At 43.6% G+C, this 19,835-nt stretch overlaps 1 protein-coding gene across 1 annotated transcript in view; it reads right to left on the minus strand.

Moving 5' to 3' along the window:
• LOC126109722 (angiotensin-converting enzyme-related protein-like) overlaps nt 1-19,835 on the minus strand; it is a 399,281-nt gene that overhangs the window by 60,030 nt on the left and 319,416 nt on the right. The window contains exons 5-8 of the mRNA XM_049914776.1: nt 18,925-19,065; nt 11,675-11,869; nt 6,944-7,041; nt 937-1,091 (exon numbers count right to left, since the gene is read on the minus strand). Coding sequence (XP_049770733.1) covers nt 937-1,091; nt 6,944-7,041; nt 11,675-11,869; nt 18,925-19,065 — 589 coding nt within the window. The remainder of the gene's footprint in view (nt 1-936; nt 1,092-6,943; nt 7,042-11,674; nt 11,870-18,924; nt 19,066-19,835) is intronic.

Consider the following 19,835-nt stretch of genomic DNA (forward strand, 5'->3'; position numbering starts at 1 on the left):
CCTTTCTGCCTTCCCTTCTTTGCTTAGAACTGGGTTTCCATCTGAGCTCTTGATATTCATACAAGTGGTTCTCTTCTCTCCAAAGGTCTCTTTAATTTTCCTGTAGGCAGTATCTATCTTACCCCTAGTGAGACAAGCCTCTACATCCTTACATTTGTCCTCTAGCCATCCCTGCTTAGCCATTTTGCACTTCCTGTCGATTTCATTTTTGAGACGTTTGTATTCCTTTTTGCCTGCTTCATTTACTGCATTTTTATATTTTCTCCTTTCGTCAATTAAATTCAATATTTCTTCTGTTACCCAAGGATTTCTATTAGCCCGCGTCTTTTTACCTACTTGATCCTCTGCTGCCTTCACCACTTCATCCCTCAGAGCTACCCATTCTTCTTCTACTGTATTTCTTTCCCCCATTCCAGTCAATTGTTCCCTAATGCTCTCCCTGAAACTCTCTACAACCTCTGGTTCTTTCAGTTTATCCAGGTCCCATCTCCTTAAATTCCCACCTTTTTGCAGTTTCTTCAGTTTCAATCTGCAGTTCATAACCAATAGATTGTGGTCAGAATCTACATCTGCCCCAGGAAATGTCTTACAATTTAAAACCTGGTTCCTAAATCTCTGTCTTACCATTATATAATCTATCTGAAACCTGTCAGTATCTCCAGGCTTCTTCCATGTATACAGCCTCCTTTCATAAATAATACTGCATGGCATATTAATAACAAAAATTAAAATTCTTCTTTCCTACAAAAGTTAATGAAACATACATCAAATTATATGTGCAACTCAGTACTTTCATTTCTTGCAAAAAAACAAGAAATTTAAATTTTTATCCACAATCCAAATCCACTCCAATGACACAAGAAATTTATAAATTTGCAGCTAGCAATACAATTTCCATGAGGAGTGCTACAAGCAAGCTAGCACATCCAGTTTTACCTCACATAATTCTCAGTGCACCACGGAAGCACAGCTGCTGGGCAGCTGCCGTTGAAGTGGGCGTTCTCCCAGAACGGAGACTTCTTCAGCGACGGCAGCCCCATCTTGCTCCCAACCCCTGCTGCTACCCCATACAAGTGCTGCCCCTTCCAACTCTGTGAGAGAAACAATTGAGCAAATTAGAAACAAATACTTCACTGAAAAATGAAGAGCATAAGCAGCAGAAGCGCACACAGTATGCCAACACTTCATCGTTATATTACACCAGCGATATCCTGAGGATAGCATGGACAGGAGCTTGTCACCACTCCCAGACTCGATAAATGCTTGTTTTCCTTTCTGCAAAGTGCTTTCTGTTTGTAATTATCTGAGAAGAACTACTTCATTGTCTACAATTTGTAGATTCTTATTATTCAGACAGCAATTTATGTTTTGCTGATTTCTATTGTGTATTTCATTTTGCTGAGGAATTTCTGATTTACCAATAATGCTAGATACAGAACTGTGTTTAAAATCTCATAGTATCCAGTGTATTTCAACAGTGCTAATCATCTTTTGCTGGGATAGTGATGTATACCGAGTTCAAGCACCAAATGTTCCCCGACTGTCACCTAATACGCAATAACTCTGAAGCTATTTTAATTTGAAGCTTTCTTTACTTATATAAAAATTTAATCATGAATATTCCTTAAATTTTATTCCAATGGTGTGGATTCTAGTTAATTAATTAAAATGAATTATTAAAGGCAGTTAATGGAAAATTCAGTTGAGAGAATTACATTGCTTGGCAAAATAAAGCAGAGCATACAGAAGACATGGCGAGATGTCAACATAACTTTGTACATACCATCAGGACGTATGTAAACGACTATAGTTACAGTTCTCTGTGACACGTGGAATGTCCACCAGATGTGCTAGTGTTGTTCATGTCCGGCATTGTTATGAGGTTCCGGCATTTTTATGAGGTGTGGTAGGCTGTTAATAGTGTCTAGTGTTGAACAATCACTGTAAATGACACACAAATACTGTATACCCATCTGAAACAGCATTATAGGTACCTGGCAGAGTTTAAAATGGGCCTCTTTGTGGGTGACGGCACTGGTTCAGCCTCAGTGTGTGGGTGGGAATATTGGTGACAGCCGCATAGGACCAGCCATCCTTCCACATCATCTCACAAGTGAGGCATATCTGCACTTCTTGCAGGTGATCTTGCCTCTCTGCCTGATAACATACCTTTGGTGGTATGAAGAGTAATGTGGCTGCTACAGGATGGTGCTCCAGCCCCCTGCTCTCTGACTGTGGAGTTGAAATGCTAGTACAGACACAACATTTCCACCTGCCTGTTGTGCACTCATGTGCTTCCAATTACTGAAGCCTATAGTGTCAAACATCTTTTATCTCCACCATCAAGTGGATGTACCTTCCCCGAAACGCATTTTCAATCGTATGCCCATATGACTTTTTGGTCCTTATCCTTTTCTCTATTGTTTCCTGCACTTTGTCTGCATTTAGCAAAATCATCTTGTATATCAACTGCCGAGTTGTAAAGGAGAATGTGTTATTGACTAACATTACATTTGTATAAACTTGTTCAAATGAGCTTATTTAGGAAATTTTTGAAGTATTGGTACAAATTCACCATCTTAGGCTATATACAGAAGTGTGAAAAAAGTACAGATTGAAATTGTAGTTTAGTATCATTGTTGGTTGTGTGGAGGAATAGGGACACAGTATGTAATTAGTGCAAGGCATTTTAGACTTAATAGATTGACAAACAGATCTAAGATAGATATATCAATAGATATAGGGGTTGGACAAAAGTAAGAAAACACAGCAAGAAACGCATGCTTGAACATAAAAGCACATTCTAGCCAATCGTGCAGGTTCTGCTGTTAATTTTGACCACGAACGGCAACTGTGAAATGTCCTCAATATGTTCCAAATATCACTAGTGGTCAGAACAGTGTTCTTTATAGTTTTGAGTGCATTACGTCAGAGCTAAATGAATTAATAGAACTGTAAGGTTCATGTCATGTTTCTTTCCTTTTGTTGTGGCTATCTTCACTTTTCTCTCTTTCCTGCTAATATGAATAATGTTTGCTAAAAGTCAATGTCCAAGTATAAAAGTGTCATTTTTTCTTTCTAATATTTCATGGCTAATGTTTCTTCCAACAGTGCAGTAAAAAATCAGTTATTTTAATTGAACAGTTTTGTTGTGTTAATGAACTAGCTAAAGATAACCCACTCCTCTCAATTTTTTGTTCTTCCTTTTTCCTGGATTGAAAAACTTTGCAGTTACTTATCTCATTTGTGTAGAATCACACTTTCTTCTTTATTATTAGATTTCAATTCTCTTTCTGACTGATCCCAACTTCCTCCACATCCTTTCCGAATTCCTCAGCCCATTTTGTGTCTAACATTAGCTTGGTGATGTAGTTGAAAAGTTTTTGTCAATCTGCATTCACTAATCCTGAAGAGGTGCCCATAAAATTTCAGCCTTCTCTTCCATATAATGTCCAGTTGTCTCCAGAATGTCAGAACTAGCAGACTGATTCATACAGAATAGATATAAGAAAAGAACAGTCTCGTATAGTGCAAAGATCAGTTGTTCAGCCAGAAGCACTTTGCATTTCAGAATGCTTGGTACTGAATAAGAAAGGAGAAATGGAAGGACTAAAGCAAGAGGAAGGTTTTCATCTTTAACTTTCTTCCACATACTATCATTTCTTTTTCCCATCCGAGGATATTCCTTTACATTTTTTCTTTCCTCTGGCTTTAGTTCTTCCACTTCATCTTTCTCATTCAGTATCAAGAGTATTGAATTGTGAAGTGCTTCTGGCTGAACAACTGTGGTACAGTGCCTGATCTTTGCACTGTATGAGATTTTTCTTTTCTTACATCTGTTCGGTACTAGTCTGTATGCTGGTTCTATCTTTCCGGCTCACCCTACATTTGCTTTTATTGAGCCCATTCAGTAAGAGCCACACACCAAGACACTTTAATTTAATATATATCTTCTCTTGATTTTTCCAAACCTTCATATTTGTATTCATGTATTCTGTGGTCTCTCTCTCTCTCTCTCTCTCTCTCTCTCTCTCTCTCTCTCTCTCTCTCTCTCTCTCTCTTCTCTTTCTCTTCTCCTCGAAAGAGATCTCGAGTCTTGTTTTCTCTGCTATTTCATGTACTTTTTCAAACATTGGAGCTGTGTCGATTGTTTACCAAGTTTGCAAAATTATCAATAAATGGCAGACACTCCACCTTCAAAACCTGCTTCTTTGGACCTAGACAGTTTCCTTCTACTACTACTCTTGTGGCTTCCTTCCACATTCTCATTATCTTTTCCTGATCTATCACACTACCTAACTAACATCTTAATCTCAATGGGCTCGAACTTCTTAGCAAAATTTTACTTTGGAGATGGTTTCTGTTAGCATTTGATTTATAATTGTCCTAGTTTTTTTTAAAGCTATTCCCAATTCTTCCTAAACAAAATTGTTGAGGCTTTCGTGGCCACTTGTTGACAAACTGCCTATTGGCTTCCGTCTCGGGTTCTTCGGCCGACGTTCATCTAATGATTTTTCTGACGTTTCGCCAGCACGAGTGGCTGGCATTGTCAAAGCTTCACCCTCCATTGCCGGTGGTGAACTGGAGGCGAGCTCGCGGCCGCAGACTATATGTACCTGGCGCGCCAACGTCCGAGGGCTTCTCCACGGTCATTTCCGGTGCGGTTCTCCCCTTGCTACCTGCGACGGTCGTTCGCTGCAGTACGGGAAGCCAGGATCCGTTTACCTTAAGGCTTTCCTCCTTCTTGTTGAAACTGTTCGCGTGTTTTTGGATTTCTACAGCTTCTCTGAACAAGCGCGTGTGATAGTGCTTCTCTACAGCCAGAACTTCCGTGTCGGCGAATTTTATTGCGTGGTCGGTCTCATTCAGTGCGTGCTCTGCCACGGCCGATTTCTCCACCTGCCCCAACCTGCAATGTCGCTTATGCTCTTTGATCCTGGTGTTAATGGATCGTCCAGTCATTCCGACATAAACTTTTCCGCATGTGCAAGGTATACGGTATATTCCCGACATTGCAAGTGGGTCTCTTTTCTCCTTCGCCGATCTAAGACACTCTTTGATCTTCCTTGTCGGCTTGAAAATCGTCTTTACGCCGTGTTTGCGCAATATACGGCCGATTCTGTCCGTCACTCTGGGAATGTATGGCAGAAAGGCCGTACCCGACATTTCTTTTTCTGGTTCCTTACTTCGCCGAGTGTTTGGCTCTGTTACACGTCTAATGTAATTTGTGGAGTACCCATTGCTCCTCAGAACAGTTTGCAGGTGTTGCATTTCTCGTTTGAGGTGTTGAGGCTCACATATTCGTCCTGCTCTTGTTACGAGTGTACTAATCATGCCTCTTTTCTGGCTCGGGTGGTGGTTTGACAGTTTGTGCAGGTATCGGTCCGTGTGTGTCGGTTTTCGATACACGCTGTGTCCCAGGTTTTCGCCGTCCCTTGTGACCAGCACATCTAGAAATGGCAGTTTCTTGTCCTTTTCTACTTCCATGGTAAATGTTATGTTGGCATGGAGGCTGTTCAACATAACATTTACCATGGAAGTAGAAAAGGACAAGAAACTGCCATTTCTAGATGTGCTGGTCACAAGGGACGGCGAAAACCTGGGACACAGCGTGTATCGAAAACCGACACACACGGACCGATACCTGCACAAACTGTCAAACCACCACCCGAGCCAGAAAAGAGGCATGATTAGTACACTCGTAACAAGAGCAGGACGAATATGTGAGCCTCAACACCTCAAACGAGAAATGCAACACCTGCAAACTGTTCTGAGGAGCAATGGGTACTCCACAAATTACATTAGAAGTGTAACAGAGCCAAACACTCGGCGAAGTAAGGAACCAGAAAAAGAAATGTCGGGTACGGCCTTTCTGCCATACATTCCCAGAGTGACGGACAGAATCGGCCGTATATTGCGCAAACACGGCGTAAAGACGATTTTCAAGCCGACAAGGAAGATCAAAGAGTGTCTTAGATCGGCGAAGGAGAAAAGAGACCCATTTGCAATGTCGGGAATATACCGTATACCTTGCACATGCGGAAAAGTTTATGTCGGAATGACTGGACGATCCATTAACACCAGGATCAAAGAGCATAAGCGACATTGCAGGTTGGGGCAGGTGGAGAAATCGGCCGTGGCAGAGCACACACTGAATGAGACCGACCACGCAATAAAATTCGCCGACACGGAAGTTCTGGCTGTAGAGAAGCACTATCACACGCGCTTGTTCAGAGAAGCTGTAGAAATCCAAAAACACGCGAACAGTTTCAACAAGAAGGAGGAAAGCCTTAAGGTAAACGGATCCTGGCTTCCCGTACTGCAGCGAACGACCGTCGCAGGTAGCAAGAGGAGAACCGCACCGGAAATGACCGTGGAGAAGCCCTCGGACGTTGGCGCGCCAGGTACATATAGTCTGCGGCCGCGAGCTCGCCTCCAGTTCACCACCGGCAATGGAGGGTGAAGCTTTGACAATGCCAGCCACTCGTGCTGGCGAAACGTCAGAAAAATCATTAGATGAACGTCGGCCGAAGAACCCGAGACGGAAGCCAATAGGCAGTTTGTCTTCCTAAACACTAAAGAGAATCTGCTCATCATACAAAACTTATTCTTTTTTAAACTGAAGCAATGCAGCTCCAGAATTTATATCTCTTATTACTCATATCTAACTTACTGAAAGTATAAGTATAAAAGTATACTGTTATATTTGTTGTTCTGATTTCAAGTGCAAAGATGAGAAGTGTAATGGTTGCCTAAGAAGTGAATCAACTCCCAGTCTTCACAAAGGAAGAGATGCCACTGTGCATGGAGGAAACAATGAAAGTTTCCAGTAAGGTGGTTGAACATACCCGTTCGGGGTCATCGTGACAATTGTGCCACACAACCTTACTTTCTAAACTTATCTGTGTTTTTAATTAGGAGAGCTTTCAAAGGCTTGCCTTACCTTTTTCCTTAATGAATTGCTAAGATTCTTGTAGGCTTCATCCAATGGTGGAGTCACCAAATCTGCTATCCTCAGCCAATCATCTCCAACAAATGAACCTTTAACCAGAGGGAACATGTGTCAATAATATCAAGTTAACCATAATCCACTCAGGAGAAATTTACTTCACTGTCTCCTTAACTTTTTTCCAAGAATTTGTGTTGTTTTGAAACTTTCTGGCAGACAAACAGTGTGACAGACAGGGCTCTGCCCTGGAGCTTTGATTCTCATTGGCAGTGCTCTTACATCCAGAGCTATCACAGTACATCTCTTAACTTGTTCTCATGGATTTATTTCAGCAAGTACCAGTCAGCTACTTTCCACATGCAATGGTTCATCCATTTAAATAGTCATACATTACCATTAAAATATAAGGGGGCACTCAAAAAGAAACAAGCCAGAGTCTGTAATGTGCAAACCGGTGATGCGGGAGTAATATCTGGGCATGTGTAATGAGGCGTGGTTCCGACCAGAGCATGAAAGTGCACAGCCCGTCGCTAGAGGGCACACGTGCACGTCACTAGACTATGCAGAGCTAGCAGCAGCATGCATCAATCATCCAACGCTGCCAGTTGCATTGCAAACAGTGACACGGAGGTGTCAAAAGCAGAGCAAAGAGGTATTGTTCATTTTCTGACAGCAGAAGGAGTAGGAGGAACGGACATTCATCGACGAATGTTACAAGTGCATGGCGAACACTGTATGACCCTACAAGGGTCAAGGCATAGCACAAGCACTTCAGGGAAGGACGGGTGTCGTTAGTCGATGATGCACGGTCTGGAGCACCACACTGCACTACTGATGACATGGTCCGGCTGGTGGATGCACTCATTACCCAGTGAAAGCCAAAGTGCCCTTAAAAAGGCTCTGAGGGACAAACAATTCACCTCGGACGACGACCTCCAGCTGTATGTGTGGAACTGCTTAACATCACAGCACTGTGAATTTTATGAGGGCCATTCACTGCCTTGTGTCACAGTGGGACAAGTGTCTCAACATTCAGGGTCAATACTTCTAACATACAGGTACTGGTTTCTGTAATTATGCATCCAGCTCATTTCTTTTTGAATGCCCCTTATACAAAGAGAACTGTCACACACAAAAGCGACAAGAGTCGCACATCATATTGTAAAATATGAAAATACAAGAAATAAAATTACCAGCAGGGAGTATGCACTGTGATGGTCAGAGCCAGTTCCTACACTATCAATTATCAATAAAATACCATCACATTATGTATGATCCCCTGCTCTGGTAATAGTAGTTTTTATATTTTTCATAATTATTAATGTTTTCACAGTGCGACATGTAGCTCGTCACATACACACTCATCAGCCAGAACATAATGACCACACCTACTATAGATACGAGGGCTATCCTCAAAGTACATTACGTTTTCGTTTGTGTCCATTACGGGAGGGGTTAGCGCGGCCATCTTGGTGTCATGGCATTCCGCCGCTCAGTCGGCATCCTGCCGTGATAGTGAGAGGTTCGTGCTGTACTCCGTTGAGTTACTGTGACAGTTTGAATGTCAGCGTTAATTGAAAATGCCACCAAGTGTGAAGTGCGTGCTGTAATAAGGTTTCTGACTGCAAAAAAACTGTACACCGATAGAAATCTATCGGCAGCTTTGTGAAGTGTATGGGGACAACATAAGCACTGAAGGTGGAGTGCGTCAATGGGTCATAAAATTTAAAAATGGCCGAACTAACGTTCACGACGAAGAGCGAAGTGGAAGACCCAGCATAGTGACTGCCGAACTTGTCGAAAATGTCGATGCCGCGGTCCGTGAAAACCGTAATTTCACAATAACGGAACACTCTGACTTTTCCCACAAATTTCACGAAGTTTGTTGCACGAAATCATTACCGAAAAGCTTGGTTACCACAAGTTTTGTGCAAGATGGATACCAAAAATCTTGACAGAGATTCACAAAAATCAGCGAATGGCTGCAGCGTTAATGTTTTTGGACGCTTACGAGAAAGATGGCGACTCATTACTCGATCGCATCGTTACTGGTGACGAAACATAGGTTAAGCATGTGAACTGCGAGACAAAATTGCAGTCAGTGCAGTGGGGCCACACAAATTCCCCCAAAAACCCAAGAAATGCATGCAGACAATGTCGGCAAGGAAGGTGATGGCGACTGTCTTTTGGGACAGAAAAGGTGTGATTTTTGTGGATTTCCTGGAAAGAGGCACTACAATAAACTCTCAAAGGTATTGCCAAACTCTGCACAACCTCAGAAGAGCAATACAAAACAAGCGCAGGGGAAAGTTGGGCTCAAAGATCTTACCGATTCACGATAACGCCCGGATCCACACGGCAAATTCCACTCGTGAAGTTCTCGAATCTTTTAAGTGGGAGTTGTTTCCTCATCCGCCGTACAGTTCCGATCTGGCACCGAGCGACTTCCACTTATTCCCAGCAATGAAGAAGTCGTTGGCTATGCAGCGTTTTGATGGCGACCCACAGCTTCAAGAAGAGGTAACCTCATGGTTGAAGGCGCAGGCGGCCGAATTTTACGACGAAGGAATTTCCAAGCTCGTCCATCGCTACGATAAGTGCCTTAATTTAAATGGCAACTATGTAGAAAAGTAGTATTTAAGTGTGGCTTTCATCTGTATATAATAAAAAACTTTTCCAATACTTTATTTATTTTTAATTCCAAAACGTAATGTTCTTTGTGGATAGCCCTCGTATAATCCCATCTAGACGATAGCAGCATCACCGAGTGAGGAATGGCTGCTAGTCGGACACATGCACGCTACATGTAGTATCAGTGAGCACGACGTCTGTCTGTAGAATGGGGAAGGTGTGTTATGTAGCTGCGTTTGAGCAAGGGCAGATTGTGATGGCCTGGAGGCTCGGCACTAGCGTTACAGAAACTGCACGACTTGTTTGGTGTTTGAGGAATGCTGTGCAAGTGTCTTCAACACATGGTGAAACCAAGGTGCAACCACACCCAACCGTGCAGTTTGGTGACCACCCCACATTACAGATGTTGAATGTTGTAGGCTGGGCAGACAGGTAAAACAGAACAGGCAGTAAAATGCGTGAGAATAAGAGAAATCAGAGCTCGAACAGAAAGGTTTAGGTGTTCGTTTTTCCCACGCGCTGTTCGGGAGTGGAATGGTAGTGAGATATTATGATTATGGTTCGATGAACCCTCTGCCAAGCACTTAAATGTGAATTGCAGAGTAATCATGTAGATGTAGAATTAACATCAGATTTTAATGCTGGGCAGAGTACAAGTGTGTGTGAACACACAGTGCACTGAAAACTCGTGATGATGGGCCTCCACAGCCGACAATCTATAGCTGTGCCAATGTTAACACGATAAAATTAGCAACTACAGCTGAAATGGACACATGACTATTGGCTCTGGGGCTGGCCAGGCGGTTCTAGGAGCTTCAGTCTGGAACCGCGCAACCGCTACAGCAGCAGGTTTGAATCCTGCCTCGGGCATGGATGTGTGTGATGTCCTTGGGTTAGTTATGTTTAAGTAGTTCTAAGTTCTAGGGGACTGATGACCTCGGATGTTAAGTCCCATAGTGCTCAGAGCCATTTGATCCATTTTTATTGGGTCTGGACACAGGTGCAGTGGCAGAGCATTGCACGATCTGATGAATTCCGATAACCTCTTCATTGTGCTGATGGGAGAGCACGAATCCACTGTCTTCCAAGGGAACAGCTTCTCGACACCTGTACTGCGGGGCAGAGACACGCTGGTGGGAGCTCTAGTATGGTCAGGGGGACATTCATGTGGGCATCCATGGGTCCAGTGGAGCTCATACAAGGCAACATGACAGCCAAGGAGTGTCACACACTGGTTGCAGACCACGTACACCCCTTCACGACGATCACATTTCCCGACGGTAGGGGAATTTTTCCAAGAAGATAACACGCCATGTCACAAGGCCAGGCTTGTGGTGTAGTGGTTTGAGGAACAAAGTGGTGAGATCCAATTGATGCACTGGCCCCTCAACTCACCAAATGTGAGCCCGATCAATTATGTGACTTGTGTGTGGGGATGAGGTGCCAACTCCCTCCAGCACCTACCGAGGCCTCACTGTTTCCGCACCACAACATGTCACTGCTGTTATCTGTGCCAAAGATGAGCATACCAGCTATTAGATAGGTGGTCATAATGTTATGGCTGATCAGTGTACTTAGGAACTTTTTGCTGTATAATTTGAGGAAATAGGATAGGATTGGGGAGAAGAGGAGTTTGTGGCACAACTTGACAAGAAGAAGGGACCGGTTGGTAGGACATGTTCTGAGGCATCAAGGGATCACAAATTTAGCATTGGAGGGCAGCGTGGAGGGTAAAAATCGTAGAGGGAGACCGAGAGATGAATACACTAAGCAGATTCAGAAGGACGTAGGTTGCAGTAAGTACTGGGAGATGATGAAGCTTGCACAGGATAGAGTAGCATGGAGAGCTGCATCAAACCAGTCTCAGGACTGAAGACAACAACAACAACAACAATTTGAGGAAGGCAATAACGGAAGAGCATTATGTTTAAATGGTGTACTACTGAGATTATTGTCTTATTTCGTTACATATTTTACGTCTCGAAGGTTTTCATGCGTGCACTTATAAATGCTATAGCCCAATGTGCTCGAAAATGGAGATGATGCCCAAACTAAGTTGCACTTAAGAGAGTGGAGTGCGACTGGAGAACTGACCCAGCAGGTGGAGCGGCAGCAGGTCGTCGTCGCCCACCATGTCGGGGCCGTACTGGAAGCGCAGCCGACCCAGCACGAACTGCCGCAGGTCCCCGTACAGCCGCTGCAGCTCTCCCGCCCACAAGGAGCTCGCATTCCTCCCAGTCTCCGGGTAGTCCGTCATCAGCTCCCAGTACTCCCAGATGTCGTTGGCTCCTGTGCCGGGAACAAATATCTCCTTATTTGCCAACACGTTTCAGTTAGTGTGTTTGTAAAGTAGCAGACTGTGATAACATGTAATGTAATGTATTGCGAATACGTAGAAAGAAGGATCGTTTATTGTATGACTATACGATAGTGGAACAAACACTGGTAGCAGTTACTTCTGTAAAATATCTGGGAGAATGTGTATGGAACGATTTGAAGTGGAATGATCATATAAAATTAAGTTTTGGTAAGGCGGGTGCCAGGTTGAGATTCATTGGGAGAGTCCTTAGAAAATGTAGTCCAACAACAAAGGAGGTGGCTTACAAAACGCTCGTTCGACCTGTACTTGAGTATTGCTCATGAGTGTGGGATCCGTACCAGGTCGGGTTCACAGAGCAGATAGAGAAGATCCAAAGAAGAGCGGCGCGTTTCGTCACAGGGTTATTTGGTAAGCGTGATATCGTTACGGAGATGTTTAGCAAACTCGAGTGGCAGACTCTGCAAGAGAGGCGCTCTGCATCGCGGTGTGGCTTCCTGTCCGGTTTTGAGACGGTGCGTTTCTGGATGAGGTATCGAATATATTGCTTCCCTACTTATACCTCCCGAGGAGATCGCGAATGTAAAATTAGAGAGATTCGAGCGCGCACGGAGGTTTTCCGGCAGTCGTTCTTCCCCCGAACCATACGCGACTGCAACAGGAAAGGGAGGTAATGACAGTGGCACGTAAAGTGCCCTCCGCCACACACTGCTGGATGGCTTGCAGAGTGTAGATGAAGATGTAGAACATTTAACGAAAATTGCGATTCCAACCATTCTGATGAATCTGGTAATGCATCGCAAAGTTAGGTAGATACATGGGCATACCTTATAACGTTACTGGTTTAGTGTATTCATGAAATTACAAGGGTAATATCTGAAGTCTTCGTTACAGTGGCATGGTCCAGATGAAATTCTTGTCAGCTGTCAGCAAGAATTTAGGCGTGGAGGTTCTGTGTGTTCGCCGATTCCTGCAGCTGTGTCTTCAATAATTCATTTCTAAAATGGAAGCTGAAATCGGGTCTATATGAAAATCTCATTACTACATCGAAAGAACGCACCTGAAATTTACAACGCTTTGAGCGAGGTGTATGGGAATAGTGTAGTGGATACTAGCACAGTATCACGGATAGAAAAACAATTAAAATCGCTCAAAAGAGGAAAGGCTGCTGGACCTGATGGGATACCAGTTCGATTTTACACAGAGTATGCGAAGGAACTTGCCCCCTTCTTGCAGCGGTGTACCGTAGGTCTCTAGAAGAGCGTAGCGTTCCAAAGGATTGCAAAAGGGCACAGGTCATCCACGTTTTCAAGAAGGGACGTCGAACAGATGTGCTGAAGTATGGACCTATATCTCTAACGTCGATCAATTGCAGAATTTTGGAACACGTATTATGTTCGAGTATAATGACTTTTCTGGAGACTAGAGATCTACTCTGTATGATTCAGCATGATTTTCGAAAAAGACGATCGTGTGAAACCCAGCTCGCGCTATTCGTCCACGAGACTCAGAGGGCCATAGACACGGGTTCCCAGGTAGATGTCGTGTTTCTTGACTTCCGCAAGGCGTTCGATACAGTTCCCCACAGTCGTTTAATGAACAAAGTAAGAGCATATGGACTATCAGACCAACTGTGTGATTGGATTGAAGAGTTCCTAGATAATAGAACGCAGCATGTCATTATCAATGGAGAGAAGTCTTTAGAAGTAAGAGTGATTTTGGGTGTGCCGCAGGGTAGCGTCGTAGAACCGTTGCTTTTCACAATATACATTAATGACCTTGTGGATAACATCGGAAGTTCACCGAGGCTTTTTGCGGATGATGATGTATTTCGAGACGTTGTAACAATGGAAAATTCTACTCAAATGCAGGATGATCTGCAACGAATTGACGCATGGTGCAGGGAATGGCAATTGAATTTCAATGTAGACAAGTGTAATGTGCAGCAGATACATAGAAAGAAAGATCCCTTATCATTTAGCTACAATATAGCAGGTCAGCAACTGGAAGCAGTTAATTCTATGACTTATCTGGGAGTAGACATTAGGAGTGATTTAAAATGGAATGACCATATAAAATTAATCGTCGGTAAAGCAGATGCCAGACTTTCATTGGAAGAATCCTAAGGAAATGCAGTCCGAAAACAAAGGAAGTAGGTTACAGTACGCTTGTTCGCTCACTGCTTGAATACTGCTCAGCAGTGTGGGATCCGTACCAGATAGGGTTGATAGAAGATATAGAGAAGATCCAACGGAGAGCAGCGCGCTTCGTTACGGGAACATTTAGTAATCGCGAAAGCGTTACGGAGATGATAGATAAACTCCAGTGGAAGACTCTGCAGGAGAGACGCTCAGTAGCTCGGTACGGACTTTTGTTGAAGTTTCGAGAACATACCTTCACCGAGGAGTCAAGCAGTATATTGCTCCCTCCTACGTATATCTCGCGAAGAGACCATGAGGATAATATCACAGAGATTAGAGTCCACACAGAGGCATACCGACAATCCTCCTTTCCACGAACAATACGAGACTGGAATATAAGGGAGAACCGATAGAGGTACTGAAGGTACCCTCCGCCACACACCGTCAGGTGGCTTGCCGAGTACGGATGTAGATGTCTGCTTATTTCCGTGAAGGTCGGGTAAGCACTGAGGGCAACCCAAGAAGTGGAAGGCCATCAAATGCAGCAGACTACAAATCTCAGGTTATTGTTAATAACATTTCGACAGAGGATCGACGAAAAATATGTGAGGAAATTGCTTATGAGACGAGAACGCCTGTCACTTTAGTTTATAGGATCATAACTGAATAGTTCAAGATCGGCAAAGTTATCAGATGGGTTCCGCATGATCTGAGTGAAGAGCAGAAAGGAGGTCGCAAAAGAATCGCAGAAGAATCGCTTCGTTATCGAACAGAAGGAAAACAATTTCGGAAAAGGATTGTTGCACCTGATACGCGGATACTAGATTTTGAGCCAGAACTGAAGTCGCAGTCGTCACAATGGGAAAGTTCCGACTCTCGCTGGCAGCAAAAAATCCGCCGCCAACAATCAAAGTTGAAACTGATGATGATCTTTGCGTATGACACGAATTGAGTCATAGCTATAAATAAAATGCCCCAGAGGACGTCTGCCATAGGCATGTACTACAATCTGCTTCTGGAAAATGTTTTATGCCCGAAAACACCTCTAGGGAGGCCTAATATACTTAGAGATGGTGTCCTCATTTTGCACGATAGTGCAAGACCGCATACTGTCCATACTTCCCACCCATCGTATTGTTCCGATAATATGATCACCAGACTTTGATTTGTTTCTCAAATAGATGGAACAGCTCCGTGGAAACCATTTTGATACAACAGAAGCAGCTTCCCGTGAGGTGGCCTGGGTAATCAGTAGAGCCCGGATTTTAATAAGTCAAATTTTTTTCTGAACTATAGGGTAAATTTTAGAACGATTTATACACAAATCTAGGCATTTTAGTGTCGAAACATGTATATCGATTGTGCATATAAAGTCATATTGCGGCTAACTTTAATATAATATGTCATATTTCCGTCAACTTTTGCCAAAAATGCATATACCGTTTTTCTCGTATCTTACGGGACACAGGAATAAGAAAATAAATATGTTGCTCACGAGACAATATTTAACGTGCTATTATGAAAGATGAACAGATAAATTAGTACACAGCTTTATTTCTCAGGACTGTAGCTGAAAATCGGTGTACGACAAAAGTCGTTTCGCGAACATAGAACATTGTTGCGCAGAGTCGACAATACCGGTACGCTCTCAGAGCCAACAAAGGCGGCTTCTGCCGTAATAGTCATCGCAGTCGCATAGGTGTTCCCAGTAACCAGTTTGAATACAGCCTTTGCCTTGTTCAACATGCCTAAAGCAAAGTGCACCGACAGCGTGAAGTTGCGAGGATAATTTCGAGAATTCGGAGAGAATTTCTTTAGTACTGATGGGAAAATATTATTTTGTAAACTGTGTGAAGTTAGAGCAGAAAAGCGCTTTAACGTGCAACAACACTGTAATACCGCTAAACACAGCAGCTGTGTGAAACGAACCGCTGAAAATAACAGCAGGCAAACGCTATTTGAACAGACAGGTCAATCGTCAACCGTGCAATCATTCTGCAAGGATTTGTGTGAGATGATGGTGTCCTGCAACATCCCATTGGAAAAGCTGAAGAATCCACGCTTCAGACGGTTCTTGGAGAAGTACACAACACATCCAATTCCAAATGAATATACACTGAGAAAGAACTATTTATCCGTATGCTACAATGATGTGCTCAACAAAATACGAATTATTGTTGCTGAGCAAAAGATCTTGTTGTCGATAGATGAAACTACGGATATATTGCAAATGTTGTTGTTGGTGTTGTAAAAGTTGATGGCCCTAGAGATACGTTACTACTAACGTGTGAAGCTCTCGATAGAGTAAACAATTCGACGATTGCTATTTTGCTTGACAACTCTCAGAAGCTACTGTGGCCGAATGGTGTGAAAGAGACAACGTTTCACCGCTTGTAACAGATGGTGCTTCATATATGGCTTAAGCAGCCAAAGGGCTTCAGATTCTCTACCCCAGTATGGTGTACGCTACTTGCCTCGCACATGCGTTGCACAGAGCTGTCGAAGAAGTGCGATCAAATTACCCTGACGTGGAAAAATTAATTTCCTGTGGCAAGAAAATTTATGTGAAGGCTCCGCTAGGGGTGGAGAAATTCAAGGAACAAGCACCTTCAACGACCCTCCCACCTAAACCTGTTCTTACATCATGGGGTTCTTGGCTTAATGCTGCTGAGTATTACTGCACCAACTACACCCAAATAAAGACAATCTTCTGTGAGCTCGATAGCGATTAATCAAGTGCTATCAAAATTGTAAAAGAAGTTTTTACAGATACATTGTCTCGAAACTTGGCATACATGAACGCCAATTTTTCAGTGATATCAAAAGCCATCAAACGACTGGAAGCTGTTGGCACTCAGCTATGAGTATTGTGCAGCATGTGCAGAGTGAGTTGGGTCGAGCTCGTGGTCACGTGGCTGACAAAGTGAAAACCAAATTGCAAAGTGTTCTCCGATGGAATCCTGGATATTCTACACTGTGCAATATTAGTCTTTCAGGGAATGCCGCAACATTTGAAGATACTGAAACAAAGGTGAACTACAGTGACCTGGCTGCCTTCAAGTAAGCTCCAGTGACGTCTTGTTAAGTGGAGAGGAGCTTTTCCGGGTACAAAACTACGCTCATCGACAACGGTAGATCCTGAGAATGCACCTTGTGATCCAGTGCAACTCTGCAGATACTGAAGATTGACATTCGGTATTAAATAATGTGAAACGCTTTAAATACTTACTGTTTCGATAGATGATCTTTTCACTGTACTTTGTGTTTAGAAAATAAAAAATTCAGACATTCAAAGAATAGGTGCAAATTAGCCACAAACCCTACAGAAAGGAAGAACTATGCTTACAATATTTTTAAAGTGAGTTTTGTATTACTTTATGGTGAATAAAAAATTAAATAAACGAACAAGAATGCTTTAAATAAACTTCTATTAAGTCATATTTTATTTTTGAAGGTCATATTTATGTAAGTCTTAGGTCATAATTGCTTGTATATTTCACTGTTTTTTTTTAGATAGTTAATATCCGGGCCCTAGTAATCAGGCAGCTCTATCCGGAACACAGAAGTTTCCGTAACGTTGCAAAGCTGTCATAAGCAAGAATGGAGATTATATTGAAGGCCTGCAAAGGTATTTTGTAAATATTTTCTTCAGTTCTGTCTTAGAGTGTACAGAACTTTTGAAATGACAATTTATACTAATTTAGATGAAATACAATTGATCTATAAATTTATCTAATCACTAACTGAAAATATTTCAAAACAAACGTAAAGTCCAATCTATGAGGGCTGATAAAAAAAGTTTCCGTTTGAGGGCGTTGCTGCAGCGTGTCTGCAAAGTAGCGCCACTCCGATGCGAGTATGTAAGGACCGACCTGCAGGCAAGGGATTCCCTCACCCCCCTGGTGTCTCCCCCAACCAGTTGCCGCGCCTTTACTACTGTGTCCCACACTCTCCCCATCTCCACACCCTCCATCTCCTTTCCCAACGCAACTTCCACCGTCTACCCCTCCCGGATGATGAGCTTCGCTCTGACATCTACCCTTCCTACCAACTCTAACCCCCTCTTCCTGCCTCCTCCTCAGGGCTCCCTCTCCTCCCCCTACCTCCTTCTGAGCGGCTTTCCCCTCCTACTCCCCCTCCATCTATTGTGCCTACTTTCAGTGTCTCTGCACTCTCTCCTGCCCTGCCTTCCCTCTTCCTCTCCCGCCCCACGTGTCTCCTGCCTCTCCGTGTACCTGCTGACGCCCCTCCTCTCTTCATCCCGTCGCTTCCCCTACTACCACTTGCTCTCCCCTCCTTTTCCATTCTCTCTGACCTTTTCCCTCAGCAGGTCCCACCTGGCAGTTTTATTCTTCGTCGTGTGTGCTACAAGTGGGTTTTAAGTGTGTTGTTCTGGAGTGTTTTTAATACTGTGGCCGACTTTTAACCTGTGCGTGTGCCTTCAGTGTCTTCTCTGTGTTTTAAGAATCGCCAACCGTGTTTTCTAACTTTCTGGTGACTAACTGTCCTCCATGAACGTCTCCATGTCAGTCTATTTTTTCCTCCATTTTCTCCCATTATTCTGTTTTAAGTTCCCCTTTTTTATCGCCTTATGTATGTAACATTTTATTCTTATTTTAAGTTGTCATGTCACTCGGCTGAAGAGCGGCGGATTGTGCCGCTGACAGCCCTCCCCTGCCCCATATGGGACACAGGAATGAAATCACAATAAAGAAAAAAAAAAGCAAGGGGTTAGTGCGGCATTCGTGTCTTTCGGTAATGGCGATGTCATTGCACTTGTACTTCTGATGGGGGCGGACAGGCGGTGAGGGAAAGCAGCAGGTGAAATGACACTTGTGTGGAAAAATGTTGTCGAACTGGCCCTGGATATAAATGCAGGCACTCACCGTTGCCCTCGGCGGCCCTCTGCAGCAGCTCCTGCTGGCTGCGGAAGTCGGCGGCCTGGGCCGCGAACAGGCGGTGCCACTGCAGCCACGCGTGGTGCGCCCGGTACGGGTCGTGGCTGCCCGACAGCACCCGCTCCGACTCTGCAACACCACACACACACATTACATCTGCAATCTGCAAAATCACTCGCTGCACTGGAGAGGGTAAGAAATTCCGCATAAGAGGTGTGTAAAAAAATGGCATTGGTTTTTCCAAACAATTGTACACTGAAGCGCCAAAGAATCACTTACATGTCCAGATAATCAGAGACTGCTAATTAAGTGACTCTTCCCGGCAGATTGTAACAGTGTGCCGGACCGAGACTCGATCTCGGGACCTTTGCCTTTCGCGGGCAAGCGCTCTACCATCCGAGCTACCCAATCGCGGCTCACGGCCTGTCCTCACAGCTTCAATTCTGCCAGTACCTTGTGCAACCTTCCAATTAAGTTCTTAACCGATACAGACTGCTGCAGTCCACACGTCTGTCCTCCCGAGACTGCCGATCGAGCTCTGCTCTTACAGCCGAACCACACCGCCTGCCATCCAAGTTACACGCAACCGAAGCTCTCTGAAGTGCTTCGTCTGCCTTTTCGGTTAGCAGTTCTTATTCTGCTGGTAATCAACACTTTTGAAGTAATGGAATGATAGCCTGCTATTGAGAGGTGCTTCTATATGAAATGCAAGTAAATTCACTGTTTAGTTTATATAATATTAATAACAGAAGTTTTTTTTCATTTTAGCACGTATACAGAGGTATGTCAACAGGCAGAATATGGCACTGCGGTCGGCAACGCCTATACAGCACAGCAAGTTGTAAGTAGGCTGTTTATGTTTTCTTTATGTAAGTAGGCTGTTTTATGTTTTCTTATTG

Source organism: Schistocerca cancellata, chromosome 12 (genome assembly GCF_023864275.1).
Source record: "Schistocerca cancellata isolate TAMUIC-IGC-003103 chromosome 12, iqSchCanc2.1, whole genome shotgun sequence".
NCBI lineage: Eukaryota > Metazoa > Arthropoda > Insecta > Orthoptera > Acrididae > Schistocerca > Schistocerca cancellata.